Genomic DNA, 21,659 nt, shown 5'->3' on the forward strand with positions numbered 1-21,659 from the left:
GACACCGGAGGCAACAAACTCAGACCTTCTGTCACTTCCACATTCTGAGAAATGTACTTGTTGTAGTAAAACTCCATGAATTAAGCAGGTTGACAAGATTTTTAAAATACTGGGTAAAAAGATGTGCCACAGTTATGAATGAAACATGGCAGCCAACAACCACAACCAGGGCCGGATTAATGAACAGGCTTTTCTCGGTTGAAGACTAGAGGGTCATGGGCACCGGGAAACCTGAATTTCTCTCCACCAAAGTGTTGGAGTGAAGACGCATCACAACGCCAACACACATCACAAAGGAATAAATAGTAGCAATGACATCACTAGTTTGAGCTTTTCTTGATATTGTTGGGTTTCGAGAGATAAAATACAACAAGTTGTCGGACTCATTTCAAACGGCTACGAGTAAGTGGCTTTCTTACAGAACAACACCAATAACTACCAAAATGAACATCTGTTCTCTCCCACTGCTGATGGCGAAGTTTTGCTGAGTAGGCAGTGTGCCGCAGAAAAACGGAATGTAAACAATGATAATTGATCGTGTGATGAACCTTAGTGCAGCAGATAACAGAATATTTACAGAGGAATCCTTCAAATGGTCATACAAGCACCAAAGTTGGCAGAAATACTCCTTAAACATTACTCTTTTGAAAAAACTGAATATCCACTAGAATTTTCAATAGGCGGCCAGGTAGGGGTCAGTTTAAGAATTACAAAGGGGTCAAAATTTAAAAATGTTCCAATCATATTGAAAACTATACCACATTGTTTATCTGAACATAAATATTCCAAAAAGGTATAGTTTGGACAATGTATGATTGAATATTATGGTCAGCATTAGTTTGTACAGGGGTCAGAAGTTAAAGTTGCTCCAAACATTGTAAAAAGTGATGCAAATTATTAGTTGAGTTAATATGGTTTTAAAAAGGAATAGTTTGCACCATGTGTCATGCTTTTGTCCCGGTCCCACGGCACTAACGAAGAACACAGCAGCCAAAACGAAACAAGAAATCTGGACTTATGTTGGCTTTTGGAGACATCGTTTAACCGTCAGTCGTCAGAATTTTCAAACTTGAAAAATGTGAACGAATCCTGGCAACGACCTCAAGTCATCCATATTCTGTTTTGTTTTCTGTCTTGATGGTTCCTCATCGTTTGTGTAGTTCCTGTACCGTCAGCGATACGTTTGACTGTCATCCAACTTCGTCAAACCTCCCAAGTCTGACGTCTTTCACGAACATTGAAGATATCTGAACGAATCAATAACTAAAGATCCGACAAGCCGAACATGACTTGTCCATGTGTGGGATGAAAAGCAACGTTGTCATTCAGAAACAACGTTTGATCAGCTACTTTAACTATTTACACGTTCCAGCTATCTGGAGTGGCTGGAACGTGCGTGTGCACACAGCCGTGTCAGCCACACGTTTTGTTTTTTCTTCCAGACACGATGTCAAATGAGGCTTAAAGGAAACATGTATGTTAAATGTGTCTAGCACAGAAGTTGAGCTTAAGTTTTGTCAGATTTGTGTATTTATTAGCTTACTGATGAGAAGTTGTGTGTCCCAGGACTTTTTTTTCTCTTATTAAAGTGTTATGTTGGTTATCTAAAGTTGTGTCAATGAAGCAGATGCTACATCTGTTTTTGATGATGTCTGGTTTTGGTTGCTCTTAATCACTTTTCTTTTTTTTTTTTTGCAGAGATGTGAAACCAGAGGAGACTTACTTTGACCGGGATGTGGAAAAAGCTTTCATGACAGCCAGTAAAAATCTATTTGAGAAGAAAACCAAATCCTCCCTGCTGGTCTCAAATCAGAACGGAAACATGTACACCCCCTCTGTCTACGGCTGCCTGGCATCCATCATCGCTCAGTATGGATTTGTTTTACTCCACAATACCTTCTTGAAACTCACCGCTTCTCATAATGTTAGATTGACACCCCCCCCCCCCCCCCAAAAAAAAAAAAACTTCAATTGGTGACCTGCATAGAGTGGAAGAACATTATGCACTTAGAAATGCAAAACAATTAAACTGTTACAGAAACACTGTTTGAAAATAAACTGTGTAACCTGTGAACTCACAGTGAGCGAGATTCATCGCCGCACTTAATTTTCTGTGGCTTGGGTGAAAAAAATTCACCATGACATCATGATATTTGAATTTATCAAAATCCAAGAGATCTTCCAACCTGTTCCTGTGGCTTTTCTAGTTGTAAAATGCGTCCATGTCGTGTTCATGTTGACAGTAGGTGTTTGTCTTCTCTTGCAGACATTCAGCGTTGCAGCTGGCGGGTCAGAGGATTGGCGTTTTCTCTTATGGTTCAGGATTTGCTGCCACTCTATATTCTCTCAGAGTGACCCAGGACCACACACCCGGTGAGTCCACCATGCTCACTTTAGCTGTGTGAAGATGTGGTGCTACATCCTGCAAAGATGTATCTCTTAACTTCTTTTTTTTTTCTTTCAGGCTCTGCTCTAGATAAACTTGTGTCCAGCCTCTGTGAACTAAAAACCAGACTGGACTCAAGGAAAAAGGTTTCTCCTGAGGTCTTTACTGAGATCATGAAGCTGAGAGAGGAGACCCACCACTTAGGTATGACATCACAATCACTGCTGAACATCTCACAGGTCAAACGCGACAGTCCACGTCACGTGGTGGACATCATGTGATTGAGTCTCAGCAAGAATCCCATAATACGGATATGGACTGTGATATGATAACTGGATTTTCCAGAGTTCCTGCAACTTAAACTCAAACTACTGTGTTGTCCGTGGGCAACCACGGGTTCTAGATTTGGTAGTGTTTATAAAATAGGTAGCTGACATTTTTCCAAGGGTGGTAATAAATTAGGCAAAGTTTCTATAATGATTTTAACTGAAAGAGCTAAACATTATAATGAGAAAGTTTTGTGACTAATTATATTTATTATTTGGCACATTTAGTTGATGTCATGTTTTACAACTGGTAAGGTTGAGATATTTCCTTTGTTCAGAGCTTGTCTGGTTACCAGGGACTAATTAATGATGATATCAACGTTCATTGTTGTTACCTAATATCCCTAATTTCTCCAAAAAACGTTAGTCCTATCAACTTTCCCTTTTTGCTGCGTTCATCCTTGACCCAAAATGCATAAACGTAACAAACGGCTCTCCCCAGTTTCTCCGTAATCAAAGTTATACACACACACAGAGAACACTTTATGTGGATAAGTTTTCGTCAGGCTGTGATGATGAATCTGACTGAAATGAACAGATAAGATTAAGACTTTATTTTTACTCCATGTGCAGTGTTGGGCATAGTTCTCCTAACCGTTAATTAGTGAAGCTAGCTTTTTCATTAGCGGATTAGCTTCTTCAGATAACTTCAAAAACTGTCAGTGGACAAATTAGCTTCCGCTAAATTTAGTTCCACTAATTTGATCCGCTAGCGTTTTTATTATTATTATTATTATTGTTAGTAAGTGGTCTAGACATGAGGCGGAAGTCATGAAAAGGAAAGCAGGTTTGACTTATGGTTTTGATTTATAAACCAAATTAATACGGATAGTTTAACTACATTAATGTCAACTCTAATTTTACAAAGTGAAAATATAACATATATCTTTAATTTGAAAATAATGCACTAATTCTGAATGTTTGAACATTAAGGCAAACAGATGCCAAAAGGCATTATGGGTAAAATGAGCCTCCATTCATCACTGATTGGTTGATTTATTATATGTAAAAACCAACACACAAGTTGCTGTAATTTGTGTGTTGGTTTTTACAAATAAATGTGTATTTGTAAAATGTCTCTTTTTTTCATTTGTTAAAAAAAAGGCATTTGGAAAACTGAAAATTCTGTGATTCAGCTCAACAAATGTGTGATATAACCGTCGCCATTTGCACTGCCATGCAGTAGATGACAGTGTGCTTAAACTCAAAACTGGCTTGTCAGTAGCTGAGTGTACTGGAGACAATACTGAAAGTTAGCAGTTAGCTGTAGCTTCCGCTAATTTTCTTTTTTTTTTTTTTGTGGTTTATCGGCTTAGCGCTATAAAAGTTAACTTTTCAGTTAGCTGATTAGCGGTTATCAAAGCTAACGTTTTGGTTAGCTGTGCCCACCACTGTCTGTGCGTGAATGGCTTTAATATTAAAACAGTATGAACTGTTCACATGAGCACTGCAGCTTTGAGCCAATCAGTGGACAGCATCAATGGACTTATTTTGACTTATGAGTAACTTACAAGAAACGGTGTCGCATAACTTACCTACAGTTTTTGGCACGCGTATGCAAGATGTATGAGTCGTACACTGGCATACATCGAAAATATTGTGCATGTCCAAAATTTTTCAAAGTACTGATCATATTAAGACATATATCAGCGAGCTTCAACGTGCTCTTAAGTTGTACAAAATGTACCCAGAATCTATTAGACGTACGCCAGTGTTTTTAATACGATTGGCATGCACTGGCTAAATCGTCAAGATGTGACGGGGTGTTACTGGCCGCGGTTTTTGCATAAGAGGAAAAACTCCAGGGTTCATGAAAGAAAAGTGTTGGAAGTGTTAACCATGCGCTGTAGTGACAGAAACCCTCTAAGGATTTCTGTCCTCATTAACAGACTGGTTAAAAAAACAACAACCCACAGTCTGAGTCAATCTCTCATTCAAGAACCATTCTGTGTTTTCAGTTGTCAAAATATTTGTTTTAAAGGTTTCTGTCTGGATCTGTGTGTTTCTGTGTGTACAGCCGGTTACGTCCCTCAAGGCTCAGTGGAGGATCTGTTCCCGGGTACATGGTACCTAACACGAGTGGATGACAAACACCGTAGGGAGTACGCCAGGCGACCTGTGCACGAGGATCTGCCCGCAGAGCCTGAGCTGATTGGCTGCAGCAATGGCCCTCAGGTACCGCACAGTTACACTCTGTGTACACGAGACGTGGAGATTAATCGATACGAATCAGTATCTGATTCAAACGTGCTCGATGCGAGTACATCGATTCATTCAATGTGCATCAATTCATTTGACGGGATGAATCGCTCGTTGCCTGCCTGCATTGATTTCCCCCCCCCCCATTGCACATTGAATGCACCACAGATGGAAGCCAGAAAGCACATTTCTACCACAGCAGAAATGTTAATATCAGTAGCCATTTTGCTTAACGATTCCCTTATCGGTTCTTCAGTTCGGGACACCGGAGCGGCCATTGTTTTTGAGGGTGTTTATCGGAAAATAATCATTTCTCTACATTGATTGCAGACTGCCGCGGGTCTGCTCGAAACAATGACGCCGCTTCGTTTGCTTCCAGTGGCAAGTCAGCAATTTCTTCATTAAGTCCTCTCAAAGCCATTTCAAGATGTCACCTTTGTGTGGATTAAAGTCACAAACTGGGACTCTTGTTGCGGGCAAGAAACGAGAATCATCCTCCGTTTTACACCAGAGTTTTACATGATGGTTCACTGCTGTGAGTAAACTGAAGGTGTCCATCAGGTACTGGAAATAATAATAATAATATCCTCTGTTTTGTGGGACTAAGTGCGTGGCTCCAAAGAGCTGTGCAGATTTCGGTCTGAATTAATAACTTAAGAGCCAATCTGCGTTTTAAATCAAATGACACCTCTTTCCAAACGTTACAGTAAACTACAACCGACTAAAACCGTTTTTTCTCCCAAAATGAGACATCCTCATTTTTTTATATAAATTACATCCTGATGTGCACCACAACTGGATGAAGAGTTCAGCTCAGAGTCCATAGAGTTATATTTGTGTCGTTAATTTCTGAAAGGAAATGTTTGGTTTTTTTTTTTAACGTCCAGAGATCAAGCATCCAGTGACCAATTTCATATTTATTTACTTTAAGACTCAATAAAATGTTGTTGACATAGAAAACCTGTAAGGCCTACTTTTAGTACACAGAAAACTCACAGGACATATTGATAAAGAATCGGATCGATAAGTGGAATCGATAATGGCATCTATCGATTAAAATCTTATCAATATCCATCATTAATCATATCGCACCAAATCGCATTGTCAGGAATTGAATCACCATCAAATACATATCAAAACACATCGAATCGGGAACAGGGGTGAATTGCATTGCGATATGTATCGTATCACTGGTAGTGTATCGAATCGTTGTCAGTGATGAGATTCACATGCCTTGTGTACACACATCTACACAACAGATCCTAGGGCAGATGAGAAGTTTAACAACATGGAAAGTATCACTGTGAATTGGGAAATGTGGTGGGTAATATTTTGAATAAAAATTAAAGCATTCAGGTGTGTTTCTGTTACATATGGATGGGGGATGACGACACACAACAAAAAGAAATCTGTGGGTTTTAAATGGGTTCTTCCGGAATCAAAAATCTAGAGGTTTTGTGAAATTAGCAACATATTTTAAACTATGCTTGTTGAAATCACTTCCTGGTTGAGCATGTGGACACAACGTAACATTAGTGGGTGGGGGACAGGTTTCTGATTTCTTGGTGTGGGGTGGGGGGCTTTTATTTAAATGTTGCTATTAAAACTTTTTATTTTTTTCATAACTGATAATAACCAGAAAAGTGTTACAAAAAAGCAACAAAACAACTTCTGACCTTCAAATTTAATAGAATTTTGCTCTTATACGTATGAAGAAAATTAATCCTGATTAAATCAGTCCCTCCTTGAACCTTCTCATTTCTCGAAAACCTAACCATTTTCCTGTTTTTTTTTTTTTTTTTTTTTTTTTTTTTTTTTGGCTGCAGATTTAGACTTGATAAGAAGTTCTTTGATGATTCTTTGATGCTGTCCATTGATGCTGTCCATTGATTGGCTGAAAGCTGCAGTCTTCATGCAAACACTGTTTCAAATATTAAAACCATTCACACACGGAGTAAATATAAAATCTTAATCTTACCTGTTCGTTTCTGTTGAATTTATCATCACAGCCTGATGAAAACGTATCCACATAAAGCGTCCTGATTTTGGAAACACTGAAAATACTTTAGTTCCTTGTTGTGGCTGACAAAATGTATCATTTTAAAACAAGTCCCTCTGTTTTGTGCGTTTCTCAGCCTGAACCAGAGAACATCTGCATTTTGTGCCACAAGAAAATTATTTTAAAAGTTGAAAGAGTCACAGCACCTCATTCATTCACGTCAGCGTTTATCACAGACATCAGTCGATTCTTCAACATTCTGCACCCGATGAAAATAAATCCCGTGATCCACGAAGACAAAAATAAAATAATATTTAAAAAACTGTTAAATTACTCTGTTTGGCCTCCGTGTGGAGGGGCTTATCTGCGTGACAGTGTACGCGTGCTCGATGACGTGCTTGTCAATATTTGCATGTTCCGCCTACCAAACAAAAGGGTTCAGCTGTGCACCATGATGGTGGTGCAGAGAAACAAAACTGTAAAAAGTAAATCTGTAAATTCATAATCCTAAACGTTTGTTTTTGTGCCACACGACTGCAAAAGAAAACCATCTTAAACTTTCACTTAGTGACGCTGCTGCAGTGCTGCCGTCTCAAGATAAATGTCTGTGCTTCACTCTGCAGCACGTCCCCAGCCCCGTGAAGAAGATGCCACGCCTCCCTGCAGCCTCCGATGATCTGGAGTCTGTCGGTAACTGAGGGCACACGTGCACGTCCTCGTGCACGTTTGGTAACTGGAAAAACACGGAGGATGGTGCAGCTCCAACATCACAGTTTATTACATTTGGCTTTGTTACTTCGGTGCGGAGTTATTGACGTGTTCCAGCGGCGGCCTGTTCTGCTCCCTTCCCATCATTCCGTCTTCTCCCATGTGATTAATTTTGTTTTCCTGCTTTATCCAAGAGGAACACACACACACACACACACACACACACCTCCTCGACATAGTCGTGTTATTTTTTTAATAATCATTTTTCTCCGTAGTTCCATGTGTTTTCTTTTCCTTGTGCATAAAGACGGAATTTTTTGGAGCAGTGCAGCAGACGATGTTTTTAATGAACTGATTTCCAGTCAGTGGGCTGCAGCTGTTTGTGCACTAAAAAATTTAAAATAGTGCTGTTGTCATGGCAACCCACCGTGACCCCTTCATGTATCACGGTACTAATTCACTTTGTGCACGCTTTGTGTCTGATACCTCAGTTTGGCTCAAGATGGGAAAAGATTCACTAAGTTTCACTCGTAACTCTGCGAGTTCAGATGATCGTGTGACCACAAACTCAGGAACAGTGTGACTTAAAGTCAAATCAACCCATTTCTTCATTGATAGCCAGGCAATGCATAACATATTGATGATTGATTATTCAGAGCCAGAGAAAATACAGTCAAGTCCATACGTTTTTGGACAGTGACGGATTTTTGTGATTTTTTTTTTTTTTTTTTTTTTTTTTTTTTTTTTTGTCGTATACGACCACGATGGAGGTGAAGTGATGGAGAGACTGTGTGTATAAACGGCCGTATTTCCTAAATGGTTATCGTGATATTTTTTGTTAAAGTCCTTGAATTCAAGTTCAAAGTTGTTTGTTTCATTTCAAATTCTCTCTGGTGGTGCCTTGAGACAAACATCGAAAATTGTAACTGTTCAAATATTGTATTTCCACTGAGACCCAAAAGTCTCCCAGAATGTCACAGTGTGTATACCCAGAGTTTTTATTAATTAATTTTTTTTTTCTTTTTTTTCTTTGTGATCCACCTCTGTTGTCTGTGTGAATGAGTTGTGTCACACATGCCAAAATTTTCCAATTCGCGATGTGGGCATTTGTGGACAGTCATGTGACTTTTATGGAATTACAAGTACAAATTTTGACTTATTAATTTAAATTTGACCAAAACTTAACTTATCTTGCAATGATGTTATGACGACATTATCACTAAAAAATAAGTGGGATAAGGAAAATTAAAAATTGGGGGGTAATGCGTTAAACAAAAGCGACCACACACAGCGAACAGCTGTCAGCATCGTCCTTAGATCCACTTTACACAGAAACTGAGCATGTTTATGAACCTCTCATTTCAAATTTGCACATGTTTATAAAGTGAAGGAACACTGTTAGTTATATCAGATTATCTACCTATATAAGTCACAGGTTGATCCTCTTTGACGGTGTCCCACAGCAGCCGATACTTAAGGTTATTGAAATGGAGTAATATCTCCACCTGATGGACACTTGCCATATAAATAAACAGCCCACATTCATTTTGGAAATCAGAAAACGCTGATGAATCTTGTGGAGTTGTTACTGTGTTCACACGGACATGTTGATTTGTACCAACATTTCTTGAATAAGGCCCACTGTGTATTTTATGTTTTTCCTCTTCAATATCTTTAAACTGGACAGTGGCTGCGGTTTGCAACAACAAACAAAGTGTTTATCATGACAGAAAACAAGCCTTAAAATGGCTCAATGATGTTTGACTATCAGTGTAAGTAGGCCCCGCCCCTCTCTATCTCTGTCATGGCACAGTTTAATTTTTTTTTCCATAATGCCTTATATTACAAAAACATTAAATACAAATGGTCAGGTAGATCAGGTAACTCAGTGGCCTCTGAGTTGGGCTACCTGTCTGTGTGCTTGGACAAGACACTTCATCTACATTGTCTCAGTCCACCCAGATGTAAATGGGCACCGGCCTTGACTGGTTAAATAATGTGGAATGGACTGGTGTCCCTCATCTGCTCCATGTTACAGAATCCAGGGTTAGGACCGACACCAACGGGCCTCTAGGATTTTGTGGTGTAATAACATATAGATTTTGTGTTGGGATTTTCAGTTTGGAATGACGACTATGTAATTATGTTCTCTTTTTAAGGAGTCTATCCATTGAAGGTGTGACTGTGACAGCTCACATTATCTTACCAGTGTTGATCTAATGTATAAACTGAATTTTTTTTTTATATAGATAAATATATACTGTATATGGATCACGTCAAAGGACTTTTATCCAGTTTATGTAAATAGAGTTAAAGAATAAATGGTCATCATACTGTACAACATCTGTTTGTTTTGTCACCTAAACATGGACAAATCTCAATTACAAATACATACATACATGTATTCATTCATTAACTAACTGATTTTCTGCTGCTTATCCAGGTCTCGGTCATGGTGGCTGAATTAAAAATGATTTAAGACGATATGTGACTGTAAATAAAAAATAATCTTTGACCAGAGGGATGTACTACAAAGTGAAGTTAGTGAATTAGCAAAGTATGTTTCATAGAACTGCAATAATTAATTGTTCATCAAACGGCTATTTTGATAATGTTTTGTTTTCAGTCTTTAAAAAGGTATATAAAAATTTAAATATTGCCGTATTAGATAACCTCGATACTTGAACTGATTTTGTAAAATTCCACTGCATCTAAGTGCAAGTAACTAAACTGTTAACTTATCTTTTTTTTTCTTTTTTTTTTACAACCCCTGGCAATAATTATGGAATCACCGGCCTCGGAGGATGTTCATTCAGTTGTTTAATTTTGTAGAAAAAAAGCAGATCACAGACATGACACAAAACTAAAGTAATTTCAAATGTCATCTTTCTGGCTTTAAGAAACACTATAAGAAATCAGGAAAAATAATTGTGGCAGTCAGTAATGGTTACTTTTTTAGACCAAGCAGAGGGAAAAAAAATATGGACTCACTCAATTCTGAGGAATAAATTATGGAATCGCCCTGTAAATTTTCATCCCCAAAACTAACACCTGCATTAAATCAGATCTGCTCGTTAGTCTGCATCTAAAAAGGAGTGATCACACCTTGGAGAGCTTTTGCACCAAGTGGACTGACATGAATCATGGCTCCAACACGAGAGATGTCAATTGAAACAAAGGAGAGGATTATCAAACTCTTAAAAGAGGGTAAATCATCACGCAATGTTGCAAAAGATGTTGGTTGTTCAGTCAGCTGTGTCTAAACTCTGGACCAAATACAAACAACATGGGAAGGTTGTTAAAGGCAAACATACTGGTAGACCAAGGAAGACATCAAAGTGTCAAGACAGAAAACTTAAAGCAATATGTCTCAAAAATCAAGAATGCACAACAAAACAAATGAGGAACGAATGGGAGGAAACTGGAGTCAATGTCTGTGACCAAACTGTAAGAAACCGCCTAAAGGAAATGGCACTGGGGAGATGGCTGTCATTACATCATCAATAAATGCACAAGTTTACGTTGATATTTTGGACACTTTTCTTATCCCATCAATTGAAAGGATGTTTGGGGATGATGAAATCATTTTTCAAGATGATAATGCATCTTGCCATAGAGCTAAAACTGTGAAAACATTCCTTGCAAAAAAACACACAGGGTCAATGTCATGGCCTGCAAATAGTCCGGATCTTAATCCAATTAAAAATCTTTGGTGGAAGTTGAAGAAAATGGTCCATGACAAGGCTCCAACCTGCAAAGCTGATCTGGCAACAGCAATCAGAGAAAGTTGGAGCCAGATTGATGAAGAGTACTATTTGTCACTCATTAAGTCCATGTCTCAGAGACTGCAAGCTGTTATAAAAGCCAGAGGTGGTGCAACAAAATACTAGTGATGTGTTGGAGCGTTCTTTTGTTTTTCATGATTCCATAATTTATTCCTCAGAATTGAGTGAGTCCATATTTTTTCCCTCTGCTTGGTCTAAAAAAGTAACCGTTACTGACTGCCACAATTTTTTTTCCTGATTTCTTATAGTGTTTCTTAAAGCCAGAAAGTTGCCATTTGAAATGACTTCAGTTTTGTGTCGTCTGTGATCTGCTTTTTTTCTACAAAATTAAACAACTGAATGAACATCCTCCGAGGCCGGTGATTCCATAAATTTTGCCAGGGGTTGTATTCCTCTCACCCCCTCCTCCCTAAAAAACATTGTGAAGAAAACATTTGTTTCTTTTTAAAACTATAAATATTACTGTTGACATTGTAACAGGAGCAATCAGAGATTTCTCACGTCCGCCAATCTGGATCTGGATCACCTCTAAACTTCAGTGGAGTCTTCCGTGACCTAATATGTATCCGTGGTGCAAATTTTGTGAGAATCCGTAAAGTAGTTTTGATGTAATCCCTCAAATCTTATATGAAGTGAAACTTGATCCAGAATCTGGATCTGGATCACATCCAAAATTTAATGTAGTCTTCCATGGCCTAATATCTATCTGTAATGAAAATCTCGTCAAAATCCGTTTAGTTTTGACGTAATCTTGCCTACAGACAGACAAATAAACGAGAGCAAACATTGCTGACATCTACCAATCTGGATCCGGATCACCTCCAAAATTTAATGGAGTCTTTCATGGCCTAAGATCTATCTGTGGTGAAAATTTGGTGAGAATCCGTGAAGTCGTTTTGATGTAATCTTTCAAAGCGTATATGAAGTGAAATCTTGATCCAGAATCCGGATTCAGATCACCTTCAAAATTTAATAGTCTTCCTTTTTATATACTTTAGTTTTTATTAAATTGAAATTTCATTATTAACAACAACAGCACAAGATTGTACATCTCAATAAGAAAAAAAACCCCAACAACGAAAACGAGATAACCTCATTGCTTGTGGAAAACCATCTTAAATGTAGCAACATTGAAATTTTTTTTTTTTCGCTCCCTTTACGTGCAGTGGGGGAAATACTCTGTGTGGCTAAAGATGAAGTGCCCCACCCAAAGCAACAAAGCTGAGTTGAATCGAACCCTCCATCAATCCACAAATGGAAAGCCCCCCTCCACCAAAATTGACCCATTCTTCCTTCTGTTTAACAGCTAGAATATATATTTATATTATTATATTTACAACCCCTGGCAATAATTATGGAATCACCGGCCTCGGATGATGTTCATTCAGTTGTTTAATTTTGTAGAAAAAAAAGCAGATCACAGACATGACACAAAACTAAAGTAATTTCAAATGACAACTTTCTGGCTTGAAGAAACACTATAAGAAATCAAGAAAAAAAGATTGTGGCAGTCAGTAACGGTTACTTTTTTAGACCAAGCAGAGGAAAAAAAATATGGAATCACTCAATTCTGAGGAAAAAATTATGGAATCACCCTGTAAATTTTCATCCCCCAAATTAACACCTGCATCATATCAGATCTGCTCGTTAGTCTGCATCTAAAAAGGAGTGAACACACCTTGGAGAGCTGTTGCACCAAGTGGACTGACATGAATCATGGCTCCAACACGAGAGATGTCAATTGAAACAAAGGAGAGGATTATCAAACTCTTAAAAGAGGGTAAATCATCACGCAATGTTGCAAAAGATGTTGGTTGTTCAGTCAGCTGTGTCTAAACTCTGGACCAAATACAAACAACATGGGAAGGTTGTTAAAGGCAAACATACTGGTAGACCAAGGAAGACATCAAAGCGTCAAGACAGAAAATTTAAAGCAATATGTCTCAAAAATCGAAAAATTTACAACAAAACAAATGAGGAACGAATGGGAGGAGACTGGAGTCAACGTCTGTGACCGAACTGTAAGAAACCGCCTAAAGGAAATGGGATTTACATACAGAAAAGCTAAACGAAAGGCATCATTAACACCTAAACAGAAAAAAACAAGGTTACAATGGGCTAAGGAAAAGCAATTGTGGACTGTGGATGACTGGATGAAAGTCATATTCAGTGATGAATCTCGAATCTGCATTGGGCAAGGTGATGATGCTGGAACGTTTGTTTGGTGCCTTTCCAATGAGATTTATAAAGATGACTGCCTGAAGAGAACATGTAAATTTCCACAGTCATTGATGATATGGGGCTGCATGTCAGGTAAAGGCACTGGGGAGATGGCTGTCATTACATCATCAATAAATGCACAAGTTTATGTTGATATTTTGGACAATTGAAAGGATGTTTGGGGATGATGAAATCATTTTTCAAGATGATAATGCATCTTACCATAGAGCAAAAACTGTGAAAACATTCCTTGCAAAAAGACACATAAGGTCAATGTCATGACATAGGGTCAATGTTCCTTGCAAAAAGACACATAGGGTCAATGTCATGACATAGGGTCAATGTTCCTTGCAAAAAGACACATAGGGTCAATGTCATGACATAGGGTCAATGTTCCTTGCAAAAAGACACATAGGGTCAATGTCATGACATAGGGTCAATGTCAATGAGCAGATCTCATTTGATGCAGGTGTTAATTTGGGGGATGAAAATTTACAGGGTGATTTCATAATTTTTTCCTCAGAATTGAGTGATTCCATATTTTTTTCCTCTGCTTGGTCTAAAAAAGTAACCGTTACTGACTGCCACAATCTTTTTTTCTTGATTTCTTATAGTGTTTCTTAAAGCCAGAAAGTTGCCATTTGAAATGACTTTAGTTTTGTGTCATGTCTGTGATCTGCTTTTTTTCTACAAAATTAAACAACTGAATGAACATCCTCTGAGGCCGGTGATTCCATAATTTTTGCCAGGGGTTGTATCATCTGCAAATAAACTACTGTAATTAAATTATCTTTATATTCCACTTGAACATCTTGTAATTCTTCTTGCTGGTGAATTGCCTCGGCCAGTGGCTCAGTATAAAGGATAAATAATATCGGACCCAGACATCAATCAATCAATTTCAATTTTTTTTTATATAGCGCCAAATCACAACAAACAGTTGCCCCAAAGCGCCTTATATTGTAAGGCAAGGCCATACAATAATTATGTAAAACCCCAACGGTCAAAACGACCCCCTGTGAGCAAGCACTTGGCTACAGTGGGAAGGAAAAACTCCCTTTTAACAGGAAGAAACCTCCAGCAGAACCAGGCTCAGGGAGGGGCAGTCTTCTGCTGGGACTGGTTGGGGCAAACCCTGTCTGGTCTTCAGTGTAAATATAGGTGATAGTGATCCATTCAGTTTTATTCTAGCTATCAGATGCTGATTCCCGCTGATCCCCGACGCTGTAGTCGAGCTAGCAGGCCGCACGCTACACCGGCAGGACAGAACCAGTGATTTGGGTAACACAGCCCTTAGCTTCTTGCTTAAGAGTGTGCATATCATGAATGCTTGGTCTTGTTGGATTTGTGAGAATCTACTGGTACCTTGTTTCCCATGTAACAATAAGAAATATACTCAAAACCTGGATTAATCTTTTTAGTCACATAACACTACTATTATTCTGAACACTACTGTATATCTGCTTTAGGAACTGTGCTTTTTTCCTCAAACTTTTGCTCTAATGTATCATTAATTTAAATTCTCAACTGTTGTATTTGGCATAACAATTTCGGATCTTTATTATTTTTATGTTGTAATTCTGTTTGATAGAGCCAATACTAATTTAGTGTATTCCCTTTTTAATAGATGCTGATAAGGCAATCATTTTACCACATGTAACTGCCTTTAAAGGGTCCCACAGTATAGATGGATCAACTTCCCCATTATCACTGAACTGTAAATATTCATTTATTTCCAATTTAATTTGTTCTATCTATGCTTTATTATTTTAAAATCCCAACATTCATTCTCCACACTGTATTCCTTCTCCTCCCCTCCAGCTGAACTGACAGATGCAAAGCACTATGATTTGACACATTTGCTACATCACTATGACATCTCTTAACCCTGTAACAATTTCCTTTTTGCATTAAAGAAAAAAAAAAAAATCAATTCTCAAATATCTTGAATGTGGTACTGAATAATGTGTATAATTGCTCTCCAATGGATGAGCATACCTACCAACATAAAAAAATCATATCTTCTCAGGCTGTATTAATTTATCTAGTTAAATTACTTCTACTATTTTGAAGACTAGTGGTGTCCATGTCCTGATTTAGTATTACATTAAAATCTCCACCATATATACAGACAGCCTCTGATCCCAGTGCAATAACTGCAAACAAAGATTTCAAAAACATTTATCGCTGTCTGGCGGTAGACATCTACCAAAATCACAATATTTTCCTCAAGTTTTCCCTCTACAATAATGTATTTACCCTCTTTATCTTGCATTTCTTTGAGGAATTTAAATTTAACCTTCTTTGAAATTAGAATTGCAACTCCTCTATGGGAATGTGAGATAAAGAAAATATTTTTATATCCAAACCTTTTTAATTTTTCATGCTCTTGTTTAGAAAGATGGGTTTCCTGCAGATAAACAATATGTGCCACCTCCCTCTTCAATTTTGTCATCACTTTTGCTTTTTTATTGGCTTTCCCAATCCATTAACATTCAATGATATTAATTTTACAAGCTCCTGCTGCATCTTGACTTGAAAAATGTTCCAACTTTATATTTCCACATGCTAAAAGAAAGGGGAAAAAAAGAAGAAAAAAGAAAAACAAAACCCACAAACAAAAAACTATGAAATACTAACCGAGACATTAATGTATAATACAAAATGAGAAACAAAATGACCTCCAAAATCTAAAGAACATTCTCCAGATAGGATGGGGGGGCTTAATGAAAGGGCCCCCTTTCAAATAGTTAGCCACAGTCTTTTTTCACTTGCTAATATGAAATTGAGTTTGCTGGCTGTGTTGATCTCCTCCACTCCCCGTCAGTCAGTGCGAATGTATTTTAAGGGATCGGACAATTGTTTTGATTAACCAGTGATGCTATGCGGCCGTTATTTTCGCAAAAGTAATTGCAAATGTATATTTCAATCCACAAATGTGTAAAAAAAAAAAAAAATAAAATAAATGTTTGTGTAACCAGATCCACAACTGTGTATTTTGATCACCCAATGTGTAAAAAAAAATCTGTACATGTGTAACCGTGTATCTGTGAAAATCGGGTCACTTGATTGAATGTATTCTTACACATGACTTTTGCTCCACTTCTGCTGCGAAATATCCACAAATGCGATTTGTACTTGTGTGGAGATTAACCACCAGGGTGCGCAATCACTGTAGCCTAAAATATTTTAAAAATAATAATAATAAATGGTTGTACAACATTTTGTGGGGGTTTTTTTTTGGGGGGGGGGGGCACTCGGAGGAGGTCTCACCCGGGGAGTAATACAGTCTAGAACCGCCACTGAGTCAGAGCCCTAATTTTTGCCAAAAGATTGATGAAACGCAGTGGTTTTATGTGCAAAAGACACATTTTAATAAAACACTTGTGCCACACCTTGCTGAATTTGCCAGTCTTTGCTGTGATGATTCTTTTGTTTATATTTGGTAACCAGTGGCGCCAAAAAAGCAAATAGTGACGAAAGCAGACCGTAAGCGCGCTCCTGCCACCGGCGGCATGAAAAAACCTCACCGCTACAGGCCCGGTACCGTGGCCCTCAAAAACAATATTAATATAATGTCAAACAGCCAATGCTATTGTTTTTGTTTCTTTGAACCACACAGCATCTGTTCTTCAGCATTGCTTCACCATGTATGAAGAGTTTTCATTGTTTTTTATCGCTTCTCTCCCCCCCCCCCCTTTTTTTTTTTTTTTTGGTATTTTGTGTTTTTAAAGACAGTTAAGTAGAAACCAGAAAATGACTGATTCCATAACTCATAAAGAGGAGAAGGTAAAGAAGCAATGACAGAAACACAGCAAATAATGCTTCGTCATTCATATGCCCCTCCCTGAGCCTGGTTCTGCTGGAGGTTTCTTCCTGTTAAAAGGGAGTTTTTCCTTCCCACTGTAGCCAAGTGCTTGCTCACAGGGGGTCGTTTTGACCGTTGGGGTTTTACATAATTATTGTATGGCCTTGCCTTACAATATAAAGCGCCTTGGGGCAACTGTTTGTTGTGATTTGGCGCTATATAAAAAAATTGATTGATTGATTGATTGATATGTTTGTCCAGCAAGTGGCGCATCAGCTCTAAAGAACAACCACCAACCAGTGGCGGCCAGAGAAGAAAATAGCCACGCCCCTGTCTTCACTTACGTCCTCAGATGGGTTTTAAAGGACATGGATGTCTGAACGGTACCATTAGTTGTTTTATTTTAACGTTGGTTATGATGAGTGAAAGGGATAAGGGCGGCAAAGGACTTGGAAAGGGAGGCGCTAAGCGGCACCGTAAAGTTCTTCGTGATAACATCCAGGGAATCACCAAACCCGCCATCTGGCTCGTCCTTAAAGAGCAACGTTCTATACTCCCCGTGTGTGATATTTCTTTTGCCTATGTGCTTGATTTTTCTTAATTTGTTGTTTTTCCAAGAGTTAAGCTGAAACATGGTAAAGCTAAGGGAGAGGAAGATATAGTCAAATCATATAATTTATGCTCCCCCCAGATTCATTATTAAATCCAATTCCAACAAATTAAGAGTTTATTATTCAGACACTTCTTTGTGTGTGTGAATGACATCCAGTGAATCCACATAGATGCATAATAGAGGAAATTGGACTGAAATTGCGAATATCTGTCAAGTCCAGTCCAGATATTAGGCGGAAAAAAAAATCTTTTTTTTTTTTTTTTTTTTGGTCACAATGGCATGAATTTGGTCCAAGAAGCTGATTAATATAGATTTTGACTGAAAAAAAATTGGGGTACAACTGCAAATTGGACTGAAATTGTGAATATCTGAATATCCAGACACAATTCTTTTCAGATAAAACCTATATAACTCGTGTCACTGGACTAAATTAATGCTATTCTTATCAAAAAACAAAGGATTTGTTTATTTATTTAGGTCAGAATAAGTGTCTGGACTGGACAAATATTCAGACAGATATTTGCAACTTCAGAGCGATTTGCAGTTTTAACCCAATTTTTTTCAGTCAAAACCGATACTAATCATCTCCTTGGACAAAACAATGTCATTCTGACCAGAGCGCACTCTTTATTGGACCAATCACCTCTGGCGCCGCTGCCTGTATTTCTGGTATCATATCCAGTCCCAACAAAGTGTTAATTCCACCAAGCATTCATTTATTTTCAAGTTAGTTAGTAAAACAGGCCTTGAACAGGCCACAGGTACACCATGTGCCAATTTCCTGTATTTGTGTAGGTGTTACATGATCATCATCAACAATACGATGATATTTGTTGATGGTAACATCTTAGCTAACTATGCTACACCGAGTCCTTATTATCAAATGAGCCAGATCAGCATTATCAACATGCATGTGCAGTGACCGTGTCAAATGTTTGGGTCAAAGGTCTCCCTTCCACATGTGAGTAAACAAAGCATTAGCTGTTGCTAATCATATAAGGCTTACATTTGAACATTTGCACAAAAGAAACATCAAATCAAACATGGTCACGTTGGTCTGATAGTTGTGCAGGCTTAGGATGTACTATATGTAAAAATGACATTGAGAGGAGAAACTGTGCACAGCACTTCTTTGCCTGACTGGGCATCGAACCCAGGCCGCAGTGGTGAGAATACCGCATCCTAACCACAAGACCATCAGGGAGCTAAAGAGTGTTACATATTGCTGTTTCTAAAACAAGCCTGGTATAGTTAAAGTATGCCATGCATGTGTTTCCTCATTTCATTTGTACAGATGTTACTTATCATTGACAATATGATGATGTTTGTCCTTTGTTGACAGTAATATCTTAGCTCACAATGATCCACTGACTCACTCAAATTTGACTCCACCAAGCTGTGTGTAATGATGCTTTATTTATTTGTTAATTTCAGAAGTTGTGATGATAATGTGAGTCGTTCCTTTTGGAAAACTCACCCAAGCAAGAAAATAAATTAGTAGTCATGGTAATTGAATGTATTTATCCTGTGTAGTCGTGCATTACAACTGGTTTCAAATGAGAATTTTTTTTTTTTTTTTTGAAGAGCTCAATGTTAAGCAGATCTGAATTTGATGAAATGGTCCAATCTGTCCAAACTGATATGAAGATGTCTGTTATTTTTTACAGTTTGGCTCCAACCAATTGATGGTAACTGCATAAAGATATTCTCATTTCAGTTTTGGGCTTTCATTTGTTTATCCATGTCTGGAAGTTTTGTTTTGGGGTGTGTGTGTGTGTGTGTGTGTGTGTGTGGTGGAAGTGGGCTGGTGCTTTAAAACCTGTTACATCTTATTGTATTTGTGTCCAAACAGAAATGGAAAATTCAATGTTTGTTCTTGAATTTTCTAATCATTTAAAAAGTATTATCAAAATAAAAACAAGTGTAAGATATAGATTTTTCAGTTTAAATATTTTTTTGATTCAGCTCTGTAATTTTTTTGATCAAATAATTTATTTTCATTCATATTTCTTTTTTTTCACCTTCAGATCTTTTTTTTTTTTTTCACTTTTAGATCTTATATTTTCAGTTTCAAACTTTTGGCCCCGTTCTGGCGTGGGAGGGCGTGGCTTCGATTGAGAGGGGCGTGGAATTGTGAGTGACAGGAGAGCAATCAGTCCTCACATGATGTTGCTTTCAGGAAACGTGGGTACTTTGATAGATAATGACTTAACACTTTCTCTCCACTGTATTGTCTTGATACCTGTAAATAAAGTGAGGCTAAAGATGTCTATTACAAGTAATTCTAGACCACTCTTGGTCATTTTTGATGTTTAAACACTGGAAAATATGCAAGATGTTAAAGTTGAACACCTATACCTAAAAAACTGATGTGTCCCAAATCCACAGAAGACCGTGAACGCAGCGCCGCATCGCTGCATAAAAATCATTCAATCATCATTTTACAGGCTGCAGTGGAGTGTTACGAGCTTTCTAAGTGACACACAGAGAGTCCTGGCTCAGCAGATCTGAAGGAAGCTTTAATATGGCCACAACCAAGCAGACCGCCCATAAATCCAAAGCCAAAGCCGGAAGAGCGCTCCGGCTTCCCTCGGTGTGAAGAAGCCTCGCCGTTACAGGCCCGGCACTGTGGCGCTGAGAGATCCACCGCTACCACAAATCCACCTGGTCAGCAGCTTGTGGATCAGCAGCTCGGTGGATTTCTGGTAGCGGCGGTTGTCTCAGTGCCAGGCCTGTAATGATGAGGCTTCTTCACACCGCCGGTAGCCGGAGCACTCTTCCGGCTTTGGCTTTGGATTTATGGGCGGTCTGCTTGGTTCTGGTCACATTAAGTTTACGCTGTGAAACTGCCGGACACTTTGTTACATCATCATTAAATTCACTATCCGGTACAACCACTACGGTGGCCTGGAGGTGCAAACCAACATTACAAATTCTGAAACACTTTTACAAATCTTGAGACAAATTTACATTTTAAAAACAATTTTACATAACATAATACAACATTACATTACCATAACACATTTGCAAGTTCCAAAACAAAATTACATTTTAGAAAACAAATTAACAAGACGTGAAACACTTTTACAATCGCCGAAAAAAAATTACAAACTATATCAACCGGAAAGGGAATGTCCCAACTCTGGGATTGACCCGGAAGTGAAGCAGGAGCAGCAGATTGAAGTTTATTTTAGTTAAAAAGCGATGGAGTTATGTTTTGCCCATTTTGTGGAAAACACATGAGCCCCTTAATGTTGTGTGGGCCGCTGAAGAGGAGGTACTGCTGGCCCACCACCACCAGAGGGCGCCCTGCTTTGAGTGCGGGCTCCAAGCACGAGAGGGCGCCAGACCCAGAAGAAGTGACAGCTGTCACTCATCCTCTGCACCAGCTGTCACTCGTTCATCATCACCACCATAAAAGCTGGACTGCAACTCCACCTCCCCGCCGAGAAATCGACTACCATTACCAAGGTAATTCTTCTCTGCTATAATTATTCAGTGTATCTAAACTGTGATCTGTGTGCAGCCGCGTACCTGTGAAGTCTGTGGAAGACTGGATTGGCGGATAGTGAGAGGACGACGGTCTTCGTCTCTCACTCCATCCAGAAAGAAGAC

General features: G+C 38.4%; 1 protein-coding gene across 3 annotated transcripts in view; it reads left to right on the forward strand.

Annotated features, from left to right (window-relative positions):
- hmgcs1 (3-hydroxy-3-methylglutaryl-CoA synthase 1 (soluble)) overlaps positions 1-21,659 on the forward strand; it is a 62,624-nt gene that overhangs the window by 32,418 nt on the left and 8,547 nt on the right. For 2 of the 3 annotated variants that reach the window (XM_034192419.1, XM_034192418.1), the window contains exons 6-10: positions 1,699-1,869; positions 2,267-2,373; positions 2,465-2,590; positions 4,730-4,887; positions 7,534-8,331. In XM_034192419.1, the coding sequence (XP_034048310.1) occupies positions 1,699-1,869; positions 2,267-2,373; positions 2,465-2,590; positions 4,730-4,887; positions 7,534-7,608 (637 nt within the window). In that variant the 3' untranslated portion in view covers positions 7,609-8,331. Of the gene's footprint in view, positions 1-1,698; positions 1,870-2,266; positions 2,374-2,464; positions 2,591-4,729; positions 4,888-7,533; positions 8,332-21,659 lie in introns of those variants that run through there. The other variant, XM_034192420.1, reaches the window with a different exon arrangement.

Source organism: Thalassophryne amazonica, chromosome 17, assembly GCF_902500255.1.
Source record: "Thalassophryne amazonica chromosome 17, fThaAma1.1, whole genome shotgun sequence".
Lineage (NCBI taxonomy): Eukaryota > Metazoa > Chordata > Actinopteri > Batrachoidiformes > Batrachoididae > Thalassophryne > Thalassophryne amazonica.